Source organism: Nematolebias whitei, chromosome 5, assembly GCF_014905685.2.
Source record: "Nematolebias whitei isolate Nwh7 chromosome 5, NemWhi1, whole genome shotgun sequence".
Taxonomy (NCBI): domain Eukaryota; kingdom Metazoa; phylum Chordata; class Actinopteri; order Cyprinodontiformes; family Rivulidae; genus Nematolebias; species Nematolebias whitei.
The window spans coordinates 13,968,582-13,992,262 of NC_056502.1; the positions used below are offsets into that span (position 1 = coordinate 13,968,582).

General features: G+C 39.0%; 1 protein-coding gene across 1 annotated transcript in view; it reads right to left on the bottom strand.

The window, feature by feature from the left end:
* The window catches only part of erfl3 (Ets2 repressor factor like 3), a 51,098-nt gene extending 27,980 nt beyond the window's left edge, over positions 1-23,118 (bottom strand). Inside the window, exon 1 of the mRNA XM_037676200.1 lies at positions 22,991-23,118. Within this exon, the coding sequence (XP_037532128.1) occupies positions 22,991-23,012 (22 nt within the window). The 5' untranslated portion in view covers positions 23,013-23,118. The remainder of the gene's footprint in view (positions 1-22,990) is intronic.
* Between the last annotated feature and the right edge of the window lie 563 nt (positions 23,119-23,681).

Below are 23,681 nucleotides of genomic sequence, written 5' to 3' on the forward strand. Positions count from 1 at the left end.
ATATATATATATATATATATATATATAATGACAATAATGTAACCTTTAAATGTGAATTGTCTTTGGTCCTACTAAAGCAACAGAGGCCCAGATATTTTACCATTGAATTTATAAGAGCATTAATTGCGTTCAAATGAGCTGGAAACATTTTAAGCAAAACTACAACCTAAAAAGATTTTATTTATTTTTCTACATAAGGTTTGAATGTTTTTCCCTGATAACATTGGGAATTTATTCAAATATTAAAGTTGTGCACCTGTATCAGGAAAGTTATCTATTCAATTGATTTTTCCAAATTACTTGGAGCTAATATGACCAAATAGATATATCAGCCAACTTGAACTACTGTATTAATTTATAACTGTGATATTTTCTTTGTTCTAATATAGTTGTATTAAAGTGTCAAACGTTCTGCCTCTGGAATATTTTTTAAATACTAAACTATTAGTTTAGGCTTAAGGATCATGAGTAAAAAAAAAAAAAAAAAAAACTACAATCACTATTCAGTCCTTGACCATGACAGAACGGTGAAGAAGAATTTATGAGTTTCAGTGATATTAACTATTTCTGTTTCAAATTTATTGTTGTTACCATGGTTAACTTCTTGTACACAAAAACATTAATGTCCACACAAAACTTGTTTTTCCTCTTATTGTGTTGCACTTAGTTGGTCGGTATCATCTGTGAATGGGACGCTTCAGACAAACATGTTTCTCATGTGAAAATAACACTTGTATCTGCCGTGGCAGAAAATAAGGAGCAAATTAGATCTGACAGAATCAACCTATAAATCTTTCAGGTGTAGGTTTGTGTGTGTGTAAGAGATAGGTAGCACCTTCGGAGGGCGGTTTCCTGGAATGTGCCACCATAGTGGGACAGGATGTGAGCAAGAGTTGTCTGTGCACCACGGCAACAGAGTTGTTTCCTGTGTGTGTGTTTGTATGTGTATGCATGCATGAAATTTCTGAGACACAACGAAATCTGGCAGGAATCAAAACCACAATGCAGGCAATATGACACAATGATCATTTTTATGTGCTGGAAGTAACCGTGTTCATGTTCTTTTCAAGTGCAAGAGAAAAGACAAAAATAAATACAAAATAGCTACCAAAATACAAAATGATGTATACTTGTTGCCCAAGACTTCCTTCAAGTAATGAGCATGGACCAAGTACAATTATCAGACTTTAACTTTGCAATATGTAGGTCTAAATATTTTATAGTCGTCATATAAAGACAATTTCATGACACCTCAGTGTTGACTCTACAAGCATCGGAAACGCTACAGAAGTGATAAGAGTACTGTTCTTACAAATTGTATTTATTTTAGAGTTTTGATGGTGTTCAACCATCAGCTTAAAAGGGATCACTTTGGACAACTTTGTATTAATTATCAGTGAGCCTACAATTTAGAAAGTGAAATGGACCGTAACCGTGCTGGAAGAACCTTTCACTGCATTAAAAGGTACAAACATTTTCTCTAGTGGATCAAAGCATCAAGATTTTCCAGTAACATTTGACTTAGACCTAGTCAATATGTTAAGCAGAGAGAGCCATAACATTATGACTACCTGCCTAATGCTGACTGCCCTAATAAACGCAGGGTCAACGCATTGAGTGGCACTTGAGAACATTTAGTCATCTTTAATTGTGGGTGGACCTAATTTCCCCAAAATATTTCCATTTGAACCCATAAGATTGAATGTTTCAAGGCAGGGTGAAAAGCTCAGACTCTTAGCTGTGTTCCTTGGGCTGTGTGTGAGCAGTTTTGTGGGCTGCTCATAATGCTAAGGTGGGTGGAATGTGACAAAGTAACATTAATGTGAACGCCAGGATGTTGGCTTTCCCACCAGTACATAGCCCCGTATCAATGTGAACAGAGCTGCTCACTTTACTATGGATGATTGGAGCTTTTATAAATTCATAAAAGTTTGCACGTGACTACAGGTGCTGCAGGAGAGCCAGAATTAAAACATCAACGACAGTGACAAACACCTAAAGTGAACCAGAAAAACAAGTCCACAATAACAGCGAGACACCCAGCGTGTGTATATTTATGTGTGAGCGTGCGTCAGTGCTGACTCAGTGCGTGAATGTGTTTGTAATTCAGCCTTCAACAACGCAAACTCTCCTCCATTCTCTTGTCTTTCTCCTGCTCTCTCTCAGTGTCTCCTAGCAACCAGACACTTAAGGCCTAAAAATAACTCCCCAGAAACGAACAGAACAAAAAAATAAAGCATAAACGGCAATTAATCCTTTCAAGCCTGGAACACTAACTCAAATAGACCAGGTATTAGGGAGGAAAGAGCAGGGCAGGAGCAAGGCAGCGAGAGATGAAGAGACGCCAAGAGATGGAAGTAAAAAAAAATAAAACGTACAAAAAGAGTGGGAGGTAAATCTGCCAGCAACAGGTAGTCGTCAGGAGACAAGAGCTCTGTGCTGCGCGCATGTTTGCCCAATAGTTATGACTGGTAGACAGAACTTTTCCACCCTCCTAAACACTTTGGCTGCCTCATGGCAAGCACAACCTATGAAACAAAGCAACTGCACAGTCCTGTAAAAAGCCGGAAAAAAGTTTATTAATGAAAACACAACTTCTAGCAGCAGCAACAAATGCTAACTAGTACATTATTCTGCAGCAGATTTTTACTTGAAGCTAGTCCATTACTAATGATAAAGTTATTAAAACTTTTAATTTGAATATTAGACAATCTCTGTAGAGGATGATATATTAATCACACATCTTGAGTCATAGTAGTTTGTGGACACATGATTACATTTAAAATTATCAAATGGTTTAAAATGTCATTGCGTTTGGTGTGAGACAGGCTTAGTCACAGGCTGTCAAATCTTGCAACGAAAGAGCAGAAAGCCTAAAATTATTTAACAACAACAACAACCCAAATAAACAAATGTTAACACACAGAAAAGCAGAATGTGAACGTCCAACCATCCACCCCTGATTCATCACCCGATTACAGACGTGTTCGCACAAAAAAAAAAAAATCCCCAAATAATCAAAACATCTTTCAAATTTGGTTATTTTTGCCTCGTTCCTCTTTCTCACAATGTCACAAATATCAGAAAGAGAAAATCCATACAAATCCTGGCCCAGTCAACAATAACAAAAACAAACATTTTAATATCAACCCAAACTGAGGGCAACATTTGGCTGCACTGTTTTGAGAAAGAGACAACTTGGCAAACAATACAGTAACCAAATCTAATTGAGTGTTTATTGTGATGGAAAGGCACTGTTAAAATATTTAGATGAAGTTTAGTCATTAATTTGAAGAAGAAGAAAAAAAAAACAAACAGGGAATGCACAAGCTAAAAAGTATATGCACAATGTTACCCTGAATAATGTGTGTTATTTTACTTGTTTTTTTGCACTTTTTAAGGAAAGACATCTCTGGCTATAGATTAGCTAAGATTTAGCTACAGTGGCGGCAGTTGTTTAACATTGATCATTTACATATTCCACTTACCAGGAACAATTAATAAAAAGTGGATATTTCTGGTTTTGTTGGTCAATTAGTGCACAGTCACTATGAATAAAAAAATATATATATATTGCCGATTCCAGTCGTTTTATTGCTCTGTTCTGCTTTTTGTAGATAGAACAATATCTTGTGAAGGTAAAAAGACTCTGAAGGACATCATGCACTCACATATAAAGGCAGTGAACTAGATGAAGGCTGATGCCGTGTTAGGTTTGAGTGGAAGCAGTACTTTCTGAAAACTTAGTGCGTTGCTTGGTTTTAGTATTGATTCAAACTTAATAACTTTATCCCCAGTATTTTGTACTTTTTGTTTAACAATTTTCAGATGATGGCTCATATGAGCAAAGTGTTAAAGCCATCCATCCATTATCTTTTACCCGCTTCTTCCTTGCCAGGTCGCGGGGGTCACTGGTAACCATATCCAGCAATCACTGTGCGAGAGGTGGGCGACACCCTGGACAGATCTCCAGTCCATCACAGGGACACATAGAGACAAATGAGACAACCATTCACTCTCTCACTCACACCTAGGGACAATTTAGAGTTACCAATCAGCCCAACATGCATGTTTTTGGTCTGTGAGAGGAAAACGGAGTAGCTGGAAAAAAAACTTTGCATGCACGGAGAGAACATGCAAACTCCTGCCAGAATGGACCCCGGCTGGGATTCGATCTGGCGACCTTCTCACTGAAGCAGCAGCTCTAACAACTGTGCCATCGTGTTGCCTGTGTTAAAACCTCACAGCTTTATATTCAGAAAGACAATCATCCACTTTTTGCTCTTAAATGCAAAGAGGTTCAATTATATTTGTATAATTGTAAATAAATTGTGACTGCAAACAGCTCTCACACAACAGTTGTGATTTACTCAGTTTATTTTCCATATGTTGGACACGGCTGCGTTTTCTGATCAAATTAAAGAAGATTTTACTTTGGCAAATAATTATGGCTCTTCTGCCACTTGCTGCCTTTGCCCCATGAAGAAAACAGCAACAACACTACCCAATAACCTGTGCAGATATCCCAGGAAGATTTTTTTAAAAAACTTTCAACATTTTATTTTGAAAAAACAAGTCATAAATAATACAATTGTTTTTATGGCTATACCTTTTATTACATTAGGCAACAAAATGATTCCTGTTCCTGTAGGATACTTCAAATTTTAATAATGTTAGGAAAATAGAGGACCCAAACTGTGGCACTAAAAAATATGCGATTTATATATTAAATTAATTTGCATGTTCTCCCAAATAGCAGATAATTGCTTTTGATAAGATTTAGTTTTTGTCAGTTTCTACCTTAAGCAAAACATTTAGTTGTGTAGAAGTAAATATATATATATATATATATATTTCCAAAATCTTGTCACTGCTTTAAAACGACATGCTTGGAGAAATCCTTTCTTATTCTCCTGTGGCAAAAAATTTTTGAGACAAAAAAAAAAAAAGTCTTCACACTCATGTTCAAAGACTCAAATGGGAAGCCTGGGGATGTGTGTGAGTGTTTGTTATGGAGCTGAATGTTGTTCAGAGTGGAATATGTTGTGGGCCATGGGGAATTGTGTTTTTCTCACTGCTCCACTGCTGCTAACGTTGATGATGATGCCTTGCATTCACAGTGAGCAGAAGAAAAAAAAGACACATCGTTGTGGTTTTTTACAGAAAAAACATTTACAATAAAAAGCTTCACTTGCTTTCTTGAAAACGAGTTTTTGACAGCTCCTGTGTGCAGGAAACATGGTTGGAGTTTGGCTTGTTGACCGAGGTCAGCATTTTCTATCCCACACATGTGAACAGACACGTGTTCCCTCGCCAAGTGATCACCACAGGGAGAGATAAACCAAACTTTGGGACAAAGTGGAGCACTGCTGGTGTGGTGTTCTAAACGGGTCTGTGGATGTTGAGTGAACAGGAGACTGTGGCAGCTTGCCAAACACTACTGTTGTTCTTCACACTTTCCTGCAGCTTCGGGGAGCAACTTTTGAGTTGTGTATCCCTTCCAGCATCGAAGGTGCTAACAGATGGATAAATTCACAAATCAGGGATGGGAGGATTGCATCATAATGATGACAAGACAAAAAGACTGAAAACCAGTAGGCCTGCTTTGCTGATTACAGCAAAACAGGAGACTTGTATTTTCCATCATATACTTTTAAATACATTTCAAGTTTTGACAAGTTTGACAACTGTTGGTGTTGCTGGACTATCTACATTAACTTCACAGAACGGTAAACAACTAAATACAATGCTTAATTGTCAGATTAACAACCACAGCTCACTAACAATCTGTTGCAACTTTTAATTACCGCTGCCGCTTCTCATTGTATTAAATGTTGTCACACAAGTCTGCACATCCACAACAAGAGAAAAACAGTTTCTCAGACCTAGACTACAATACTATTTGTAATTGATTTATTTCCCTTTGGAGTGGAAATATGAGACAAAAACAAGGTAAAAAAAATAATATAATGCCAATGCTGAACCATTCAGAAGAGAAAATGTGTCTGTTAAAAACAGAAAACTATATAAGTGCATCATGTGCTTGACTAGATCATTGTAGCTCTTTTATTACATAATTTACAGTTTTCCTCTTAAACATTGACTTTTTTAAGCATACAACCAACATTTATTTCCAGAAAGGTAAGGATCAAGTAAACTATACGGAGAGAAAAACAAGGTGAAAATGGCACCAGGACTTAATGATTTAGGTGGCACGGTGATTCAGTCGGTAGAGCTACTGTCTCTCAGTAAGAAGGTTGCCAGTTCAAATCCCAGCCGGGGAGCTTTCTGAGTGAAGTTTGCATGTTCTCTCCGTGCATGCATGGGTTTTCTTTGGGTACTCCAGTTTCCTCCCACAGACCAAAAACATGCATGTTGGGTTGATTGGCAACTCTAAAATTCTCTCTAGGTGTGAGTGCGAGAGTGAATGGTTGTTTGTCTCGTTTGTCTCTATGTGTCCCTGCAATGGACTGGAGATCTGTCCAGGTGTCCCCCGCTTCTCGCACAGTGACTGTGATGTCAGTGATTGGCACCAGTAGCACCAGTGACCCCATGACCCAGAAAGGAAGAAGCAGGTAAGACAATGAATGAATGGATGGATGGACGAAGGGACGGACTTGTTGATTTTTAGCATTTGTTCAATGCATAAAACCACAAATATGCAAAAAAACAAAAAATTCCCTTCCATGTAGATAACATGTACAAATGCAGCAAAAACTGTTTGTTTAGTTGGGAAGGGCAGCTAGCATTAATTTGTTTTGTTTGAGTCGTTTCACAAAATATCTGCGTTGACGTGGACAGAGCCTTACAAAGTGACCATAGAAAATCTCTCAAGACTAGAAAATTGAGTCCTCAGTGGTTGCTGAGTGAATAAACAGTACCATAAAGTTTACATTACTCTAAATCCCATCAACTGATTCCTTTTTATACTTCTGGTCTGTTCCTCCATCAACTCCCCACTCATAGCCACTGAACTTCTCTCTTGTGACAATCCACCCCTATGTGCTTTCCTGCCATTCTTCTATTGAGGCTAATTTTAGATGAAGGCAAAAAAAAAAAAAAAATCTGTCCACATTGGCAGTCAGTCCACAAAATGTGTGAGAGTCTTTGTATTTGAGAGGGCACACTTGAGACTGAGAGGAGACAGAAGTAAAACGTGGTAAAGGTCAAAGGAAGAAGAAAACAGTGGTAGTAAAATAAGTGAAGAACAGCTAATAAAAGGAAAGGCATAAAACTGCCAGGACAAAGATGAAGTAAAGGTCACAACCACAACAAATTTTCAACTTGACTGAACTTTAGGTATTTAGTTTTGTGGTTTCTTCCACATTTATTTAGCAGAGGAGAACCGCAAGCACAACAAACTGTCATCATGAGTAAAGAACCTTTGAAAGGAGCTAAACACTGTCATTTGGCTCAGTTTACCACAACAAGAACAGACAAATGTAAAGTGCTTGAACATGGTTTTCTCTTTGGAGAACATAAACTAAATGGAGAGAATTTATAGCAGACGATTTAAGAAAGTACAAAAACTGCTTTTGGTTTGACCTTTTAACCAACAAAAGTCCACCCACAAAAGAAGGAAAGTCAAGCTCAAGAACTTTTTGCCAAAGATGGTAAATTACTCTTCTTCAAAATTATAATTCTGCTTTAATGTGACAAAATACACTGCCTGGCCAAAAAAAAAAAAAAAAAAAAAAAAAACCCCCCCCCCCCCCCCCAAAAAGGTCACGCTAATATTTCGTTGGACCGCCTTTAGCTTTGATTACAGCATGCATTCGCTGTGGCATTGTTTCATTGAGCTTCTGCAATGACACAAGATCTATTTCCATCCAGTGATGCATTAATTTTTCACCAAGATCTTACACTGATGACTAGGCACTAGGCATGATGGGTACATCACTTCACCTGCCTCTCTTCTTACCCTGATGCTCCCATCACTCTGGAACAGGGTCAATCTGGACTCATCAGACCACATGACCTTCTTCCATTGCTCCAGAGTCCAATCTTTATGCTCCCTAACAAATTGAAGCCTTTTTTCCAGTTAGCCTCACTGATTAGTGGTTTTCTGAAAACTACACAGCTGTTCAGTCCCAATCCCTTGAGTTCCCTTTGCATTGTGCATGTGGAAATGTTCTTACTTTCACTATTAAACATAGCCTTAAGTGCTACTGTTATTTTTCTTCTATTTGATTTCACCAAACGTTTAAGTGATCGCCGATCACGATTATTCAGGACTTTTTTCCGGCCCCATTTCTTCCTCGAAGACGATGGGTCCCCACTATCCTTCCAGTTTTTAATAATGCATTGGACAGTTCTTAACCCAATTTTAGTAGTTTCTGCAGTCTCCTTAGAAGTTTTCTCTGCTTGATGCATGCCAATGATTTGACCCTGCTCAAATAGGCTGACCTCTTTTCCACGACCACGCGATGTCTTTCGACATGGTTGTTTAAGAAATGAAAAACAACTCATTGCACCAGTTGGGGTTAAATAACTTGTTGCCAGCTGAAAGATAATCACTCATGCAATAATTATCCAATAGGAGGCTCGTACCTATGATCTTAGTAAAAACAAGGTGGCGACTTATTTTTGGCCAGGCAGTGTAAATTATAAATTGATCAGAAATAATTCCAGCTTAGCTAAAGCTTGAAATCCATACAAAATCACCATATAAACTAAATTCTGACTATTTTAAAAACTTTTTTTTTTTGCCTCAAATACTTAAAGCAAATTTAAAAAGTTCAGTGGTTACAGTGTAATGGTATCATTAACACGCTGACATTTTTAGCCAGTTCAGGCCATTTAAGATGATAAAATTACCAGATTTCTTTTTGCATTTCTTTGATGCAGTTTCTAACAATAACAAAGCAACTTACTGCTTTGACTGATATGAAGGAGTCATTTAGCTCACCTGAAGCAAACCATACGATAAAAATGTAAAAAGAAAAACTCACTTGAATTTACAAGTGCACGCAGGCATGGGAATGCACACTGTGCTCATAAACAGGATTCTGGCAATCGTGACTGTGCGTCGCAGTGGGGTATGAGGGGGACAGAGAGGGCAGAGCACAGTGTGGTTATGGGTGTGTGTTTATCCCATCGTAAACAGTGACAAGAGCCTTGTCACCACCTGTAACTGCTTCCTCTTCTTGCCATACTGTTTTTACCCTTCATTCATTCCCGCTCAGCCTTCTTGAAGTCCTTTTCCTGCACCTTTGCCCTCGTCATGCGTTGTTTCACCTCCCATTCGCTCTTTTAACCTGCCCCCAACTCGGTCAATTTGTTAAGCATGTCTCCTTGAGGCGATTAAGTAGTGTTGATCAGCCTTATGTAACACCTCACTCTCGCAGACGTCTCTGCCAACCAGCATATCATCTTTGTGTCCTGTGTGTAAGACATTTGGCAAAATCAGGAGGAGGAAACTTCATCCTAATAACCCATCCTCTCCATTAGGTATTTGCAGACACACGCGAGCCTGTGTGCATCTATTAATGTAACACTCAGTATTCTTGGGTTTAATCCAAGTCGGCACATGGTCTCATTAACATGAGCATATTTGGCTTCAGTGGTGGAATGTCCACAAACCCCCTCTCCCCAGGTTTGTCTAAATGTGTCTGTGTGCTTGTGCATCCACTAATGCTGTAGGACGAGTAGATGATCACTGCTCAGTCCCCCTGCCAAGTGAGCTGACAACAGGGTAGGGATGCAGATACAGAGAGATTATAGAACAGACTGAGGTAATTAACAACACAAAAATGTATTTACAACCATTAGCACACATAGACAGGTTTAATTAAATGCTGTGCTAGAGGTGTCTTAAAAAAAAAACAATATTTGTAAAGTGACAGAGTAAACGAGGAAATGCACACATAAGAAAGGCAGGTAAGAAAGCTTGGCCCACCCAGCTCCTCTTCTGGTTTGATCTCGCTCTGCCTCGTGGGAAAGATTAGAATTTTCAGCTGGAGCGAATAAAGCTGGATGTTATGCAAGAGGCAGAGAGAGGGAGCAAGAGAGAACAACTGATGATGATGTAACTTGAGAAAAGAGGAAAAACATAAAGAGATAAGGAGTAACGCTGAGCGGAAGAGAGAGGTGTGTCATAAGACAGCATGAAGCAGCTGTCTTTAAATGATGACAGAGCTCCACTGCAGTCTGCGTTATGTACCTTCGTGTACTACATGGTGCCAGCCACCATCTAAACAAAGGCAGCTAATCTGCACTAGTAGCAGTGAGCTCAGCTGTAATAACTCGACTGCCTCGTGCTGGCACAGACCAGTCCTCGCTGGACTCTCACGTTCTTGCTCCAGCCACACACAAAGTCAGATCATATAATAAAAAGTCAATCTCAGTCTTCAACCTGGCTTCATTTCAGCATCTCTGAGTGACATTTGTGAAACTGGTGGTTCATTATTTAATCCAGTCATTCTGACCAGCCAGGCAACAGAGAAAGGCAACCGGAGGGGATGATTGACAATATTTGCTTAACTGAATATTCTGTTTTTGGTTTTTTATGAGGCTGTGTTAAACTTTATAAATGGTGTCTTACTTTTAGAAGACAGTAGTCAGTAAGTTTGGTGGAGCTAAAGCGATTTGTGACAAGTAAGCCGAGATAAACACTACTCCGATTGGATCTACCGACGATTAAAAACCATCTAACACAACAAAGAAAATCCTGGCATTTTAAGGAACGCCTGCTGCTTTGTGTATTTTTATCATATGACTTTTAATTCATACATTAAATTAGACTGGAAATTATGTAACAGGTGCAAAACTGACTACATCAACCCCGTTAATAAACTCATTTTGTTGCAAGAAAGAAGTGTCTGCTACACTGTGGTGTTTGGGTGATTTAACACGACTATGTTCAACTTATAAGTGAGAACATTCAAAAAATTACCAGAATTGATCTATTAAAACGTTTAAATTATGTCAAGCATTGTAGATCTTTCAGCAGTGAGAAAAAAACTGCATTAAAATACACATCAATTATGTAAAATTGTCACTCATATTTACCAGGGCTGTAATGTAAGCAGACACCTCTGCACTGAAGGATCAGAACATTATGAAACCGGTGCTTTAAGCTTTTTTAAATTTCCAATTTGAGCTGTCACTCACTACAGAGAGTAAATAGGCAAAGAAGGAGCTTCAGAATGATCATGTAATCTTTTACGCAAGTTGTATGTTTTCGTTAATAAGAATATCATGCAAAGGAACATGTTTGAGCCTATTCAAAATAGATATGAACAGGATGTTCTAAACGTCAGTGTGATAAAGGACCTGGGATTGACTAGAATCCAGGATTACACATTTGCTCATTCACATTAAACCGCTGATCCATCCTAAAGCGAATGTCCTACAAGTTCACATAATAAGATATGAACTTTTTACATAATTCAGCAGCAACAGGCTTAGTGTTACACAAAACTGCCCTCAGCCTACTTCTCCTATATTACAAGTGATGATTAGAAAACCAGCAGATAGATGTATTTATTCAATCTACTTCTACTTCTGCAGGTTCTTAATGGAAACGTAGATGTTTTTAGCAAAGACTAGAGTTTTAAGATGGTGTTTTAGGCAGCATACACCAAGTGCAAAAGCAAAGGTTCAGAAGGAAAATATAAAGTTTAAAGCAAGAGGAAAGAAGGCAAAAAAAGAAAAATGAATGAGCAACAGGGAAGGAAGTAAGATCACTGAGATAAAAGACTGACTGACAGAGACTGCGAGTGCAGTGAACTTTCTCCTCTCCGTCGGTAAACTACATGGACAGTGTTATGTAAGAGCTGAGTGTACACACACACCAATTACCTCCGCTTGGAGGAGCTCATAACATGAGGCGCTACCTCATCGTGTGTGTTGTGCGTCTCACTGAGTGGGTGTACGTGTATTAATGTACAAAGACTGAATACATACACTGTGCAGACATCATGCATACAAGCTTATTGTTCTGTGAGCTGTATCGAACCGTTCTGATTGAGCATTCATGGTGTAGTGTGTGTGTGTGTGTGTGGGGGGGGGGGGGGGGGGGTTGTTGAAGTGATTACTGGACCAACTCAATACTTTAGATCAAAAATCAAATCCAATATTTTCATATTTTAAATGATTTTTATTGTTGTGGAAACGATACAATTCAACAATACAATCTATTGGAAATTATATCACCTCAGAAAAAGTTTATAAAGTATGTCAACCTAATTTATTGCAAATTAAAATTTAATTTGCTATACCATTTAGATGTACATGTATACATTTTTAATCTGCAAGCAACATTAAGTTCTATTATAAAAATAATAATCTAAAGAGCTAAATTTGATTGTTTTGAGCAATGAAACTTCCTTATGACTTGTTTGGCACTGAAGAAAAAAAAAACACAAACGCTGCCATTTTTTATGAACTGAATTCAACAATCTAAGACATTTTCTATGCACAGATAAGGTCTTTACTCTCAAATATTCTTCACAAATTTGTGAACAATATTGAATATAAAAGGCCCATTGTGTACATGGAAAAAGTCAGATCTTTGAGTTCAGCTCATGAAAAAAGGGAGAAAAAACAAAAATTTTGTGTTATATTGTTGTTCAGTATATTTCCCATCTTGGAAAACATGAAAACACTTGTCGTGTTCTAAATCATAAAAGTTTTGACGTGCGACTCAAAACATAACTTTCAGAACATCTTACACACCTAAAGCAAAGGAGTAAATGTGGAAAAATATTAATTTAAATTTCACAGATGTGAGTCAAACACACACTTGTTTCTACACATACTTCTTTCACAACACACCTAAGGGAGAGGGAATACCCAGTTCAGAACCTGGCTGATTCTTAGCCAGACGAACGTAATCATCTTAATAAAACACACCCCCATACAGTGAGGGGGCTAGCTGAAAAGCATGTGTAAAAGACTACAAAGGCCCCGTGCATATTATTGTGTATGGGCAAAATCAATTTACTAAATTATGGTTACAGCACTTTTAATTCATTTCCTGCTCTCGTTCTGTAGCCTGGAGGCAAGGGTGTAATATTTTGATTGGCACCTCTTGGAAAAGTCTAGATGCTGCAATTAGGTCTGGTTTCCATGACAACATGCACACAAAACAATTGCTGTTTACAATGAATGCATATGATGGTGGTTGGAAACAAGACACTACAAGTTGGGGAGAAAATGCAAATAAAATTTGCTGTACAGCATTTAAGACACATATTCATGTTTTTATTTTTTACAATAAGCAGCTCCCTTCTCACACTCTTACCTGGTTTATGACCAAAGTTTTTTCTTAACTCTATTTTCACCATCAAACTTGTGGTTGCCCGTTAAACTTGTTGCCTCTCCCACTTTGCCTTGAGGCCTTGAGAACCTCCTCCCTGTTCTTGACACAGTTCTTCCCTACTTTCATTTTTCTCTTTCATCCCATGACTGCTGAGGGGATCTCGCTCAATGTTCTCAAAAGCTTTAATCTCCTAAAAACAACAATCACTGTGTGCGTTTGTACAGGGGGACTGTATGCGCGTGCGCCCACTCGGATTCAGCTGCCTGGTTGTTACGTAATTTCACAAGCCCCAGCTGATGCTAAAAATGGACACGGATAAAACTATTGTGACCGAGGCCAGACCTACTGTATAAGGGCGGTGAATGTGTGTGTGTGCATGCTTGTACGCATGCATGCACGCACACACACAGCTGGGGCCCGCCAAGCTGCTTATCACTGAACTAAAAATGCAAATGTTGAACTTTTACCTTAATTAAACCCCAGCCAAATTGTTGCTCAATAATTAATTAACCCTAAAACGTATTAGCTGAAACAAACAACTTTTTTTTATAAACATAGGCTAAATACAACTCGAGAACATCATGAACAATTTTATACATGATGCAAAGCCACTTTTAAATAAGTGCAAGTACTGAAAACCAGTACAAGAAAAGTAGAGTTGGACTTTTTAGCATTGTCAGACCAACATAATCTTTAGGCCAAATAAATATTTTATTAAAAAAATAAACATGTGTAGTTTATATTTGGAATATAAAATTTGTATTTAAAAGCAAACACATTGAAAATAAGTCTTAAAAAAATCAATTTAAACTAACAAAATTTCTATATGATCATCAAATGGAACATTGCTGATTGCTGTATATAAGGAAATAAATGTCCTGATGCATGTTCAACAATCCAGGTAGATAAATCTAACAAGGTTGAGCCATGTCCTCTGGACGTATTCTTCTTTGTAAGAAAATAAACCTAACCTGAATAAAGCTTTTGTAGAACTACTTTGCAATAAACTGTTCAGCAAAACCAGGTCGATAAAAAAGGAAAAGAAAGGCGTTGTGGACTTTTACTGTGCAAAAATCTTCAGACTAAAGACACATCTAAATCACTGTCCTTGAATAAGTGTAACACTTCTCTGCCATAAATTATTCAGCTGAACATAAAGTCACCAAAAGCACCCCTGTCCAAAAGAGCTTGTGTTTACATCAAGAAACCAAAAGAGCTGAAAAGAGTACAACATACAACACTGGCAAACACTCACTTATGGCTGAATTTGGTGAAAAACACAAACGGTGTGTCCACTCGTGTGTGTCAGTTTGTTGAACTCGGGTGGGGTGTATGCTATATGATGTGAAGCACTGATGGCTGTCTTATTAAAGTTTAATCGCTGTGCTTTCCTATAAATACTTTCCCAATGATCCAATACATTATTCAGTTTCTCTTAAGCCATCTTCCACACAAGCAGTGAAAGATAAAAACCCACACCTGGAGAGCTCAGAAAAAGCCAGTGTCTAAAAAGTCAAATGAACAATTAAGATGACTATGGACTATCAACCAACAAAACCAAAAGTTTGTCCTGTTGAGAGAAAAATAACTAATCTGCCACACTAAGCTCAAGATCATGCATTGAAAAGGAATCCAGAATATGTGTGTGTTTTCAAACAGTTTCAGTTTTTAGGCTGACTCAGGGAAGCTAACACCAGCAAATAGAACCACTTCTGATTTAAGCTGATAATGACTGACATTTTTATGATTTTTGTGTCTTGACAACAAATTACAAATAGGTACCTGCTTATGTTGGAGGCTAAACTCTATCCAGTGGAAGAAAACATCAGTGTATGAAAAAAAAAAAGGAATTAGGGAAAGAAGAGTAGAGAGCTAATGGAAGAGGAGATGCCACTGGGGTATTAGCCCATAGATTGGTGACACAGAAATGATTGCAAGAGAGAGGAGAGGATGGTGAGATAGGAGGGTCAATTGATACATAAAAAGGTTTCACTCCCCTACAGGGACATCTGCATTGGTGTGTAAGCACAAGAAATGAAAACACACCCCATCTCATCATCAGAATGTCCCCATCTGGCTGAAGGGTCACAGTCTTGCCAAAGAGCAGCATTCAGCAGCAGGCCTTTGATTACTGCAAAAGGTAGATTAGCCATGATTGGCCTAATTTTGTCTAAAACAGTGAGCTTGTTCTTCAAAATCTTGCACAGTGCTTGCATGTAGGGTTGTCCAGAAATATTAAATTAGATCAGGCACTCTTGGCAGATAAAGAGACAGAGGATGTCCTCTCTCCAGTTAAATTCTTTCACACACATATCTAGCTACTAAACAAAGTGATATTTTGTTGGCAACTACAAAGCATCTGTTTGTGAGCACCTGCTAACAGACCAGTTGTTAATTTGTACAAATCTGGTTGTGTTTAAATGAAAATAAGAGATGAATGAATATTATTTCAAGAGTAGAGTTTACAGATATCCGTTTTATTGATAAAATGCAGACGTTTTAACAACGATTCTGGGCCAAATTGTTCCCACAAAGCTAAACTAACATGACATGCCGGTACAATGTAGACATATTTTATCTGTGACATACATAATGATGAGTTAACACAAAGATTTTGCTGAAAAATAAAAAGGAGAGAGAAAGAACATGTTTTAACATGGGTTCAGGCAAAAACAAGGATTAAAGTTAAAATGGTAAAAGTCTAAAAGACAATGGGCTCCAGTGCTGTGAAAGACCAATTACTAGTTGAAACAAAAACTCTAAATGTGATCTTGCATTCCTTACATGGGGTGAAGAGAAGGGAAGGGACGCAAAAAAAAATTGGACGGGGAGTGGGGGTGGGGGAAAAGGAGAGAAGGGGAGGAGGGTGACAAGGGAGAAAGTTTAACTTGGCGCCAGACAGCATTTCAAGAGCCGCAGCCAACCACAGACACACACACACGCCAAATATCGACACTGAAAGTGGCACAGAAGTCCTTTTGGTGACTTCCCATCATCCAAAATTAGATTAGATATTTGCCCTCCACCCCTTCTCCATGCATCCAACACAGACGCAGATTCCCAGATAAAAATAGCTGGAGGAACTATTCAAACACGCTGCTTTTCTGTAGGGAGTGTCTGCTGACTGCAATGGACTTAAGGGGTTATAGCGGGGTTAGGAGCTCCACTAACCACCTCCTCCCTAAATCAGAGTCTGGGACAAGGGGACAGGCCAGCGTCTACTATAGTCTTGAGTGCAGGCTGGAAAAGAAATATGACAACCCTGCTAGTTATTTTTGAACTATGTTGGCAGTTGAAAATATCTTGACCTGTTTGTTCTGATCCTGTACATAAGGAGCCAAGCTGTGCTGATCCCTTGCTATAATGATGCCCTCAGCATGACCATTATTATTAGAGTTAATCTAAGAAGATTAGGAGTATAGATTACAACACCACTCAAGCCATGCCCTACCATTGAAAAAAAAAAAAAAGCAAATGCTTGGTGCAGAACCATGAATTCAAGATTACTACAAACTTCTGACTGTGTGTATCTGCGTAGAAACTACATCTACTGGCATAAACGATGAAATCACCACTCTTAGTGGATGTTATTTCAACTTTCATTTTTTTTTATAACACTACAAATTTTCACATTTCCAAACTTCTGGCCTTACGAAACAAAAATAAATAAATATAATTGTTGGTCAGTCACAACTGCTTTCTTAGAAAGTAAAGAAAAAAGATATGTGGAATCACTCAAGTTTGAGGAAAATTATAGAATTGTGAAACAACCACTGTGACATCATTACTTTTTTGCACCATTACATTTTACATTAAAGAGTGATTCAACTTTTTTTTCCCCCTCATTTTTATTTAAATCCGTTTACAAATATAGAGCAAGCACACAACAAATGTCATCTCTGGGCACAAAACAATAAAATTAAGACCATTATTGTGAAATTCAATTCAATTCAATGTACAGTAAAAACTGTCATTTTTGTTAAAAACATTTTATTGTCTCAAAAAATGTGCAAAGTTTTTTGCAGGACTAATAACTAGTTTTACACGTCATATATTGGCATACTATAAAAGGAATCTGTGACAACTGATGTTGGCTTCACAAAAAAGTATTCCATGTTGCAGAATTATTAATTATTTTATCTGCTGCTCCACAAATTAAGAGCCATGGGCTTTGGGGAACGGTAACAGCAAAAAGGCAATCGGCCCAAGTGATGTTACAGTCTCACAGCTTATACACCCTGATAGCAAGGTGAGGGTCCAGACTTGAACTTAAAGGACACTGTGCTGCAAGGATCCAAAATAAAACCCCTCATCTGGAAGGATCAGAGGCATAGAGTTACCTGATCATCATTCGTGTGTGAGTGTCTGCACATGTCATCAGACTCAGATCAGTTTCACTGGCGCCGCCGTCACCAAGAGGCTGTTACATACACCCACAAGCACGAACATACAAGCCTTGTTCACAAGTAATACCTTTAAAGACTGCCTACATGAAAAACTGCCTCCAACATGCCTTTCAGTCACCTCTAACAAAGAATGAACAGTGACGGACTGTAAACTCCCCTTATTACATTACAGTACGCATGCATGTGGAAGAAGCTGCTGAACTGCTCGATCCATGCACACCAACACACCTTGCTGCATTCTTGACATGAATTTTTGATACCCACTTGAAAAGAAACCCTTGTGTGCGCATGAAGAAGTAGTGTCCTTTTGCAAAGCTTTAAACTTAAAGTCTCACCTCTAAATAAACACATTTTTTATATTATACAAATAAAAGTAGTGTTAATAACTGTTAAAACACACCTCAGTGCTCGTGTGCATGACTTTACAAAAAACTACGACCATTTTCAAGGCGGGCTTAAAGAGATAGTAACTTTTGTTTTCCCCTCATGTGTAATGCAACACAGCCGGCAACTATTAACCTTCTAAGCAGGAATGTGGGAGGTCCAAGAATTCCAATAAAAAAGAAGCAGAGTGTGTGCGGCTTTTGTGTGCGCAGCCACAAATATGTTCTTCAAGAGTTTTACAGTTATCTGTCAATAGTGCATCTCATTCAGTCCCACCCCTTCACTGTCCCTGAACAATAACCAATAAAAGTGATGTGGGTCATGTGGGCAACAACCAATGTTATTGCGGTAAAACTGGGATTAACTCGCATCACAGACATGGCTCATGGCCTGGGGACACACAGACTTCTGTTGCCAAGTTATCCGTGAAAAAAGAAAAAATTTAAACAGAGCTCCCTAGTGTTGAATCTCTAAATGATGCTGCCTATGGAGGAGGTGGATAATCTGTATGATCTGATGGGGAGATCTGAGGTTAAAATGAAGTTCTCTGAGTCAGAGGGAGACAAGAGGCAGAAGTTACAATTCATTCATTCAACCTTTATTTAGACAGGTAAATCCCATTGAGCCTCGAGAACTCATTTACAAGAGAGACCACAAGTGACCACAGGTTACAAGTGTCCAGTCCGTCAATAGTAGTGCTGCCTTGATGGCTGTGGTCCCTCTCTGGTCAAGGGCGGTGCAGGACTAATGATGCGGAGGTCCATTAGTGTCAACTGGCTGGGCACATTGTTCCCTTTGGTCACATTCCTAGTTAAATGCAGACATTTCCACATTTGAAGCCCCCTCCCATACCAGAAGTCATTTGTCAACTTAGCATCACAGCTTTTAGGATAAATTGTTATGACTAAAAACAACAACTATTTTCATCTTCCAAGTGTTGTAACTCTTATTGTTTTACTACACCTTAAACACTACGATGAAAAAGGGAAAATGACTGAATTTGATTTATCACGTTTACCAGCAACACTGGCTTAAAAGCTTTAGGTGATCCCAACAGCTGAGATGTTCAAACAAGCAATCAAAGTCAGTTCTTGGCACTGAGCAGATTTTGGCGGGTATTTCAGATGAAAGATAACCAACTCTGCTGCGGAACATTATCGGTTTTAAGCTTTAAATATGTCAGCTTGAGCCCAATCACAGCAGGACATTGTTCTATGAAGCCGGTTGTAAAACTGCATGGGGACAGCAGGAGGTATTGGTTTTGCTGTGGTCAGCACTGCAAGGGAGGTTTCACAGATAAGGGTAATCATGGTGCTTATCATCGCAGCAGTTGCTGAGATTGAAAAGCATATGCTCACAATCACACACTCAGGAACTCAAACAAGGAAACAACAAGATATTTGTTTTAAACTCATTCGTCACAAGCTTTTGTTTCCTGCCTTTTTATGTGCGTCTGTCTGAAAATAAATGGAAACACATCCCATAAGCACATCAATCACTTTCAGAAAGCAGGGTGAGGTGCTAAGCAATTATCATTAAAACTATGTTTTCCACATTTGGTGAAAAGTAACCTTGGTTGGATTAATTAAATTCACTTTTCCAGGGGTCTCTTCATGTGTCAAAAGCACCATCAAACTATGAGCTACTCTGCACCATTATTACCAAAATGAGAGGTCCCTGGCCCCACAAGTCCACACACAATCAGTCCCAGACCCTGCCCCACTCCCACCATTGTCCCACACTCCACACACACACACACACACACACACAATGACCACTCTAGAGCCAGAAGTCCCACCATGCAATTCCATCACACAAAGACACACACCAGTCCGCATCCCATCAGATGAAAAAAAGAATGAAGGAGGGAGGAAAAAGAACTGAAACCCCTAAAGATTGATGGCAAAATGGATTTATTACACAATCAGTTTAGTGTGTGTTGTTGTTGATAACACTTCTAATTGTATTTCTGTAAGTCTTTATCACCAGAACCCAATCAATCATCAGTACACTCTTTGAGGCACACACAAAAGGTGGATGTATGACTGTGCAAGTCTAGCTGAAATAAATACCACCTCTCTGCTGACTAATGCAACCTTTGGAACACTTTGCTTCTAGCCAATACTCAAGACTTCATCAATCACCAACAAAGACCAGGTAAACAGCTGTGATTAGACATAAACTGAACTTAAATTGGATATTTTCCAGCACCATGAAACCAACGTCCACCTGCCAGATGTAGACAAAACCCCATCATCCTCTGCACTCACATTCTAAGCAGAAATTCTATTTAAGCTAAAACAATGTTGAAAATAGAAGTGAAAGGCAGCCTCTAGTGTTAAAAGGAAAGGAAGAAAACCCCATAAAAGTGAGCAGATTATCACAGGAGACATAATCCCACATCCAACATTCCAGGAAGGAGTGATTACATTTTTCCAAATCCATCCACATCCCACAACTGTGTTTAATCTAAGTGATGTAAAGCACTTATGGGTTAAAGCTTGTGTTGTGATTGCATATGCAGAAACAGCAGGAGATCAAACAGATCAGGACAATAGAGATTAACAAATTTAAAAATTCAACTTCCGGTACTTAAAGGTGCTGCTCAAAGGTCAGATGTTTTTTTTCTCTTTTGATAAGGACTCTGAGCCAGACTTTTATGCTTACCAATTAGTGCTGAAAATGTTAATCATTGGTTCGCAGCAGAAATGATAATAAAGAATATCTGTATCTGTATATTATTTCATGTAAGATTGCATTAGAGGTTCATCCATATTAGCATGTCTATGGTCGATGCTCATCTTTGGAAGAAGGGCTGGCAATGGCCGATATTTATAACACAATATGTACTTTTCACTTAATAAAATTAATAATAATATTGTTTAATGTAATTTAACAAAATATAAACCATAATAACTAGGAATGCACAATATTATCGGCATGGTATCGGCCGATATTAGCGTTCAAGCTCGATATCGGACATTCCATCAAAATAACTCACCGATTTAAAAGACGCTGTTTTTGTATGACAACCCAGTGACAAGGATGCCTGCAGCGGCAGCACAACGTGATGAGGTCACGTGCGCCTACCTGATCTCACAACGGAGAAGAAAATTCAAAATTTCGTCTGTGGAAGTTTTTTTTCCATTGGTGAGGATGTTGGATTCTGAAGATTTTTGGACTATGTTGCTTGCTACAACGTCCCCAGTCTGAGATATTTTTCTGACATAGCCTTACCGGAGTTTCAAGCCATCATTTCCAACATCATTGAGAAGCTAATAGCCGCTAGTACTTGGGAGAGTTTTACCACAGACATTTGGATGTCGTTAGCATGATTAGTCATACGGCACAATAGAAAAACAATAATATCGGTATCGGCCAAATAGGTTTCAGCATATCAGATATCGGCCAAAAATCCAATATTGCACTTCCCTATTAATAACAGTCAAAACACACAATATTTCAATATTATTTGAAATTTTGGTACACATGTATCATTTATGACAAAAACAACAAGAACTCAATTGTGGGTTACAGTAAGCTGGTTGACGCAGTCTTCATTTTCTTCCTTGGTTATTGATTAATTATGAGCAGGCATGACTGATTAATTATTATACATTTTACATTTAGCTATACATTATACATAATGTATAGCTAAAAAGACTAATTAAATGTTTGGGGGGGGGTTCAGCATTTATGCCATTTCTAGACACTTGGATGCTTTTTAGAATAGTGATTTTCTTGTGCACAAAATGCTGAGATCAAATTATGAACATAAAAACAAAAATATTCAAATCATCATAAACTGTTCCCACTGTCAGTGCAGCTGCTAAATAACTTAAGTCCTACACCAGTTAAAAGGTAAAGGATCAGTTAACTCCACTAAACAGGTAGCAACACTTCCAATTGCATAAATCAAACTGTAAACACAATGAACGTTTAGTGCCTACAGCAATATGATACCACACAAACACTGAGCTCCTTGTTGTAAATGGTCTAGGAGTGGTGGGATGTTGGGTGATGTCAAGGCAGCTTCGTCTGAGCTGCTGTGGAGTGTGTGTGTGTGTGTGTGTGTGTGATAGTGTGTAGGAATGTGGAAGGCTGAGGCTGGGTGCAAAGAGATTCGGGACGGAAGGGGGGGCAGGGTGGAGAGAAAGGAGGGGACCGTCCCAAGCATAACTTTCAACAGGCTGTTCCTGCAGCAAAACAAAAACAAACATCAACAACTTACTAAACAGTGAATTAAAAGCTGTATGCAAAAGCCAGGACAGCTAATAAATGTCTGACAGTGAGAAATGATGAACTGCAATAATGGCACACACAATGTCCTTCCACTTCCTCCTTTCTGAGGAAAAACTGACCTGAAGTCAGAGGAGCAAGAACAAACTTATGCAAGCATTTCGGGAATTAGACAAAGACACACTACTAGAACAACCCCCCCCCCCACACACACACACACACACACACACACACACCTCAATATGCTGACAGGCCAAATAAGCTATCTGACAAAGGTGTGCTCAGTTACTGGGTTAATATCAGCTTCCTATGGGCTTAGATCCAATCACCTCCACACCACAGTTTGTTAGCTCTTCTCTTTAACCAGGGTTTCTAGGATTTCAAGACACTCGCTTCTCTGAAAAGTTGCTGAGAGGTGAAATAAGGTTGTGACACAGAGGAGGATGTCGCTTTACAGTAGTTCAACCACTTCCTCTAAGATCCGGAGAGTACAGTTCTATAAGCTGCACCAGATTTGTGTTGCTTATCAGCAGCGCCACTCGTGATCAACAGGTCTTTGCTGAGTTTATTCTGAACAGTGATGCTAGTTAATTATTCGGCTCCGGTATCAGCGATCCACGTACTGTCAAGCACGGCCAAGTAAACAAGAGACACAATGGCAGGGAACAATCATAGCATGGGGGGGGACGTAACTCACCACTATCTCCAGGTGTTTTCATTCTGCTTCAGCTCTGGCAGAAACTGAGACGCTTGAGAGAATCCCACAAATTTGGGTTTGTGGAAAGAAAAGTCAGTCTTTTAGTTCTCCGGTTCTTCCCGCTCTGGTTTCCAGTCTGGAGAACCGGGTGAAGACACACTGCAAACTTTTTCTTTTTGTTGGTAGCTTCTGCGGCTCCGTCTCTGATTCGAGCCGCGTCCGCTCACTCTCCGCTCCGTTTCACTCGACTCTTTTTTTTTATTTTAAACACAAAAGTAAAGTGGCTTTTTCCTTTTGGTTCTCACTTCTTCTGGTCCTGTGGTTCGTTTCGAGCTGCTCAAGTTAAGGGGGGAGAAGAAAAAAAAAAGAAGACCAACCGTCCCGACTCGAGCTTTTTTTTTCCTCTTCAAGTTGTTTCGATAACTGCTAGCAAGCTAACTGTCCGGTAGCCGTTTACTCCGTCCCCGCCGCATCTTCGTCGCTGTTCGGCATCTCTCCTCCGCAGGACTCCTTTACTTATTTGGCAGAAATGAACGTTAGGGAGAGCGAGCTCTTTCTTCGCAGACTTTTTAGTCCTCCACTCACTCTCGCACTCCACTCTCCTCCTCCTCCCCCCTCGTGCCTCGTTCAGTCCTCGGGGGGTGTCGTGTTTCGCTCGCTCGCCTTCAGACTGAAGCCCCGCCCACACTGA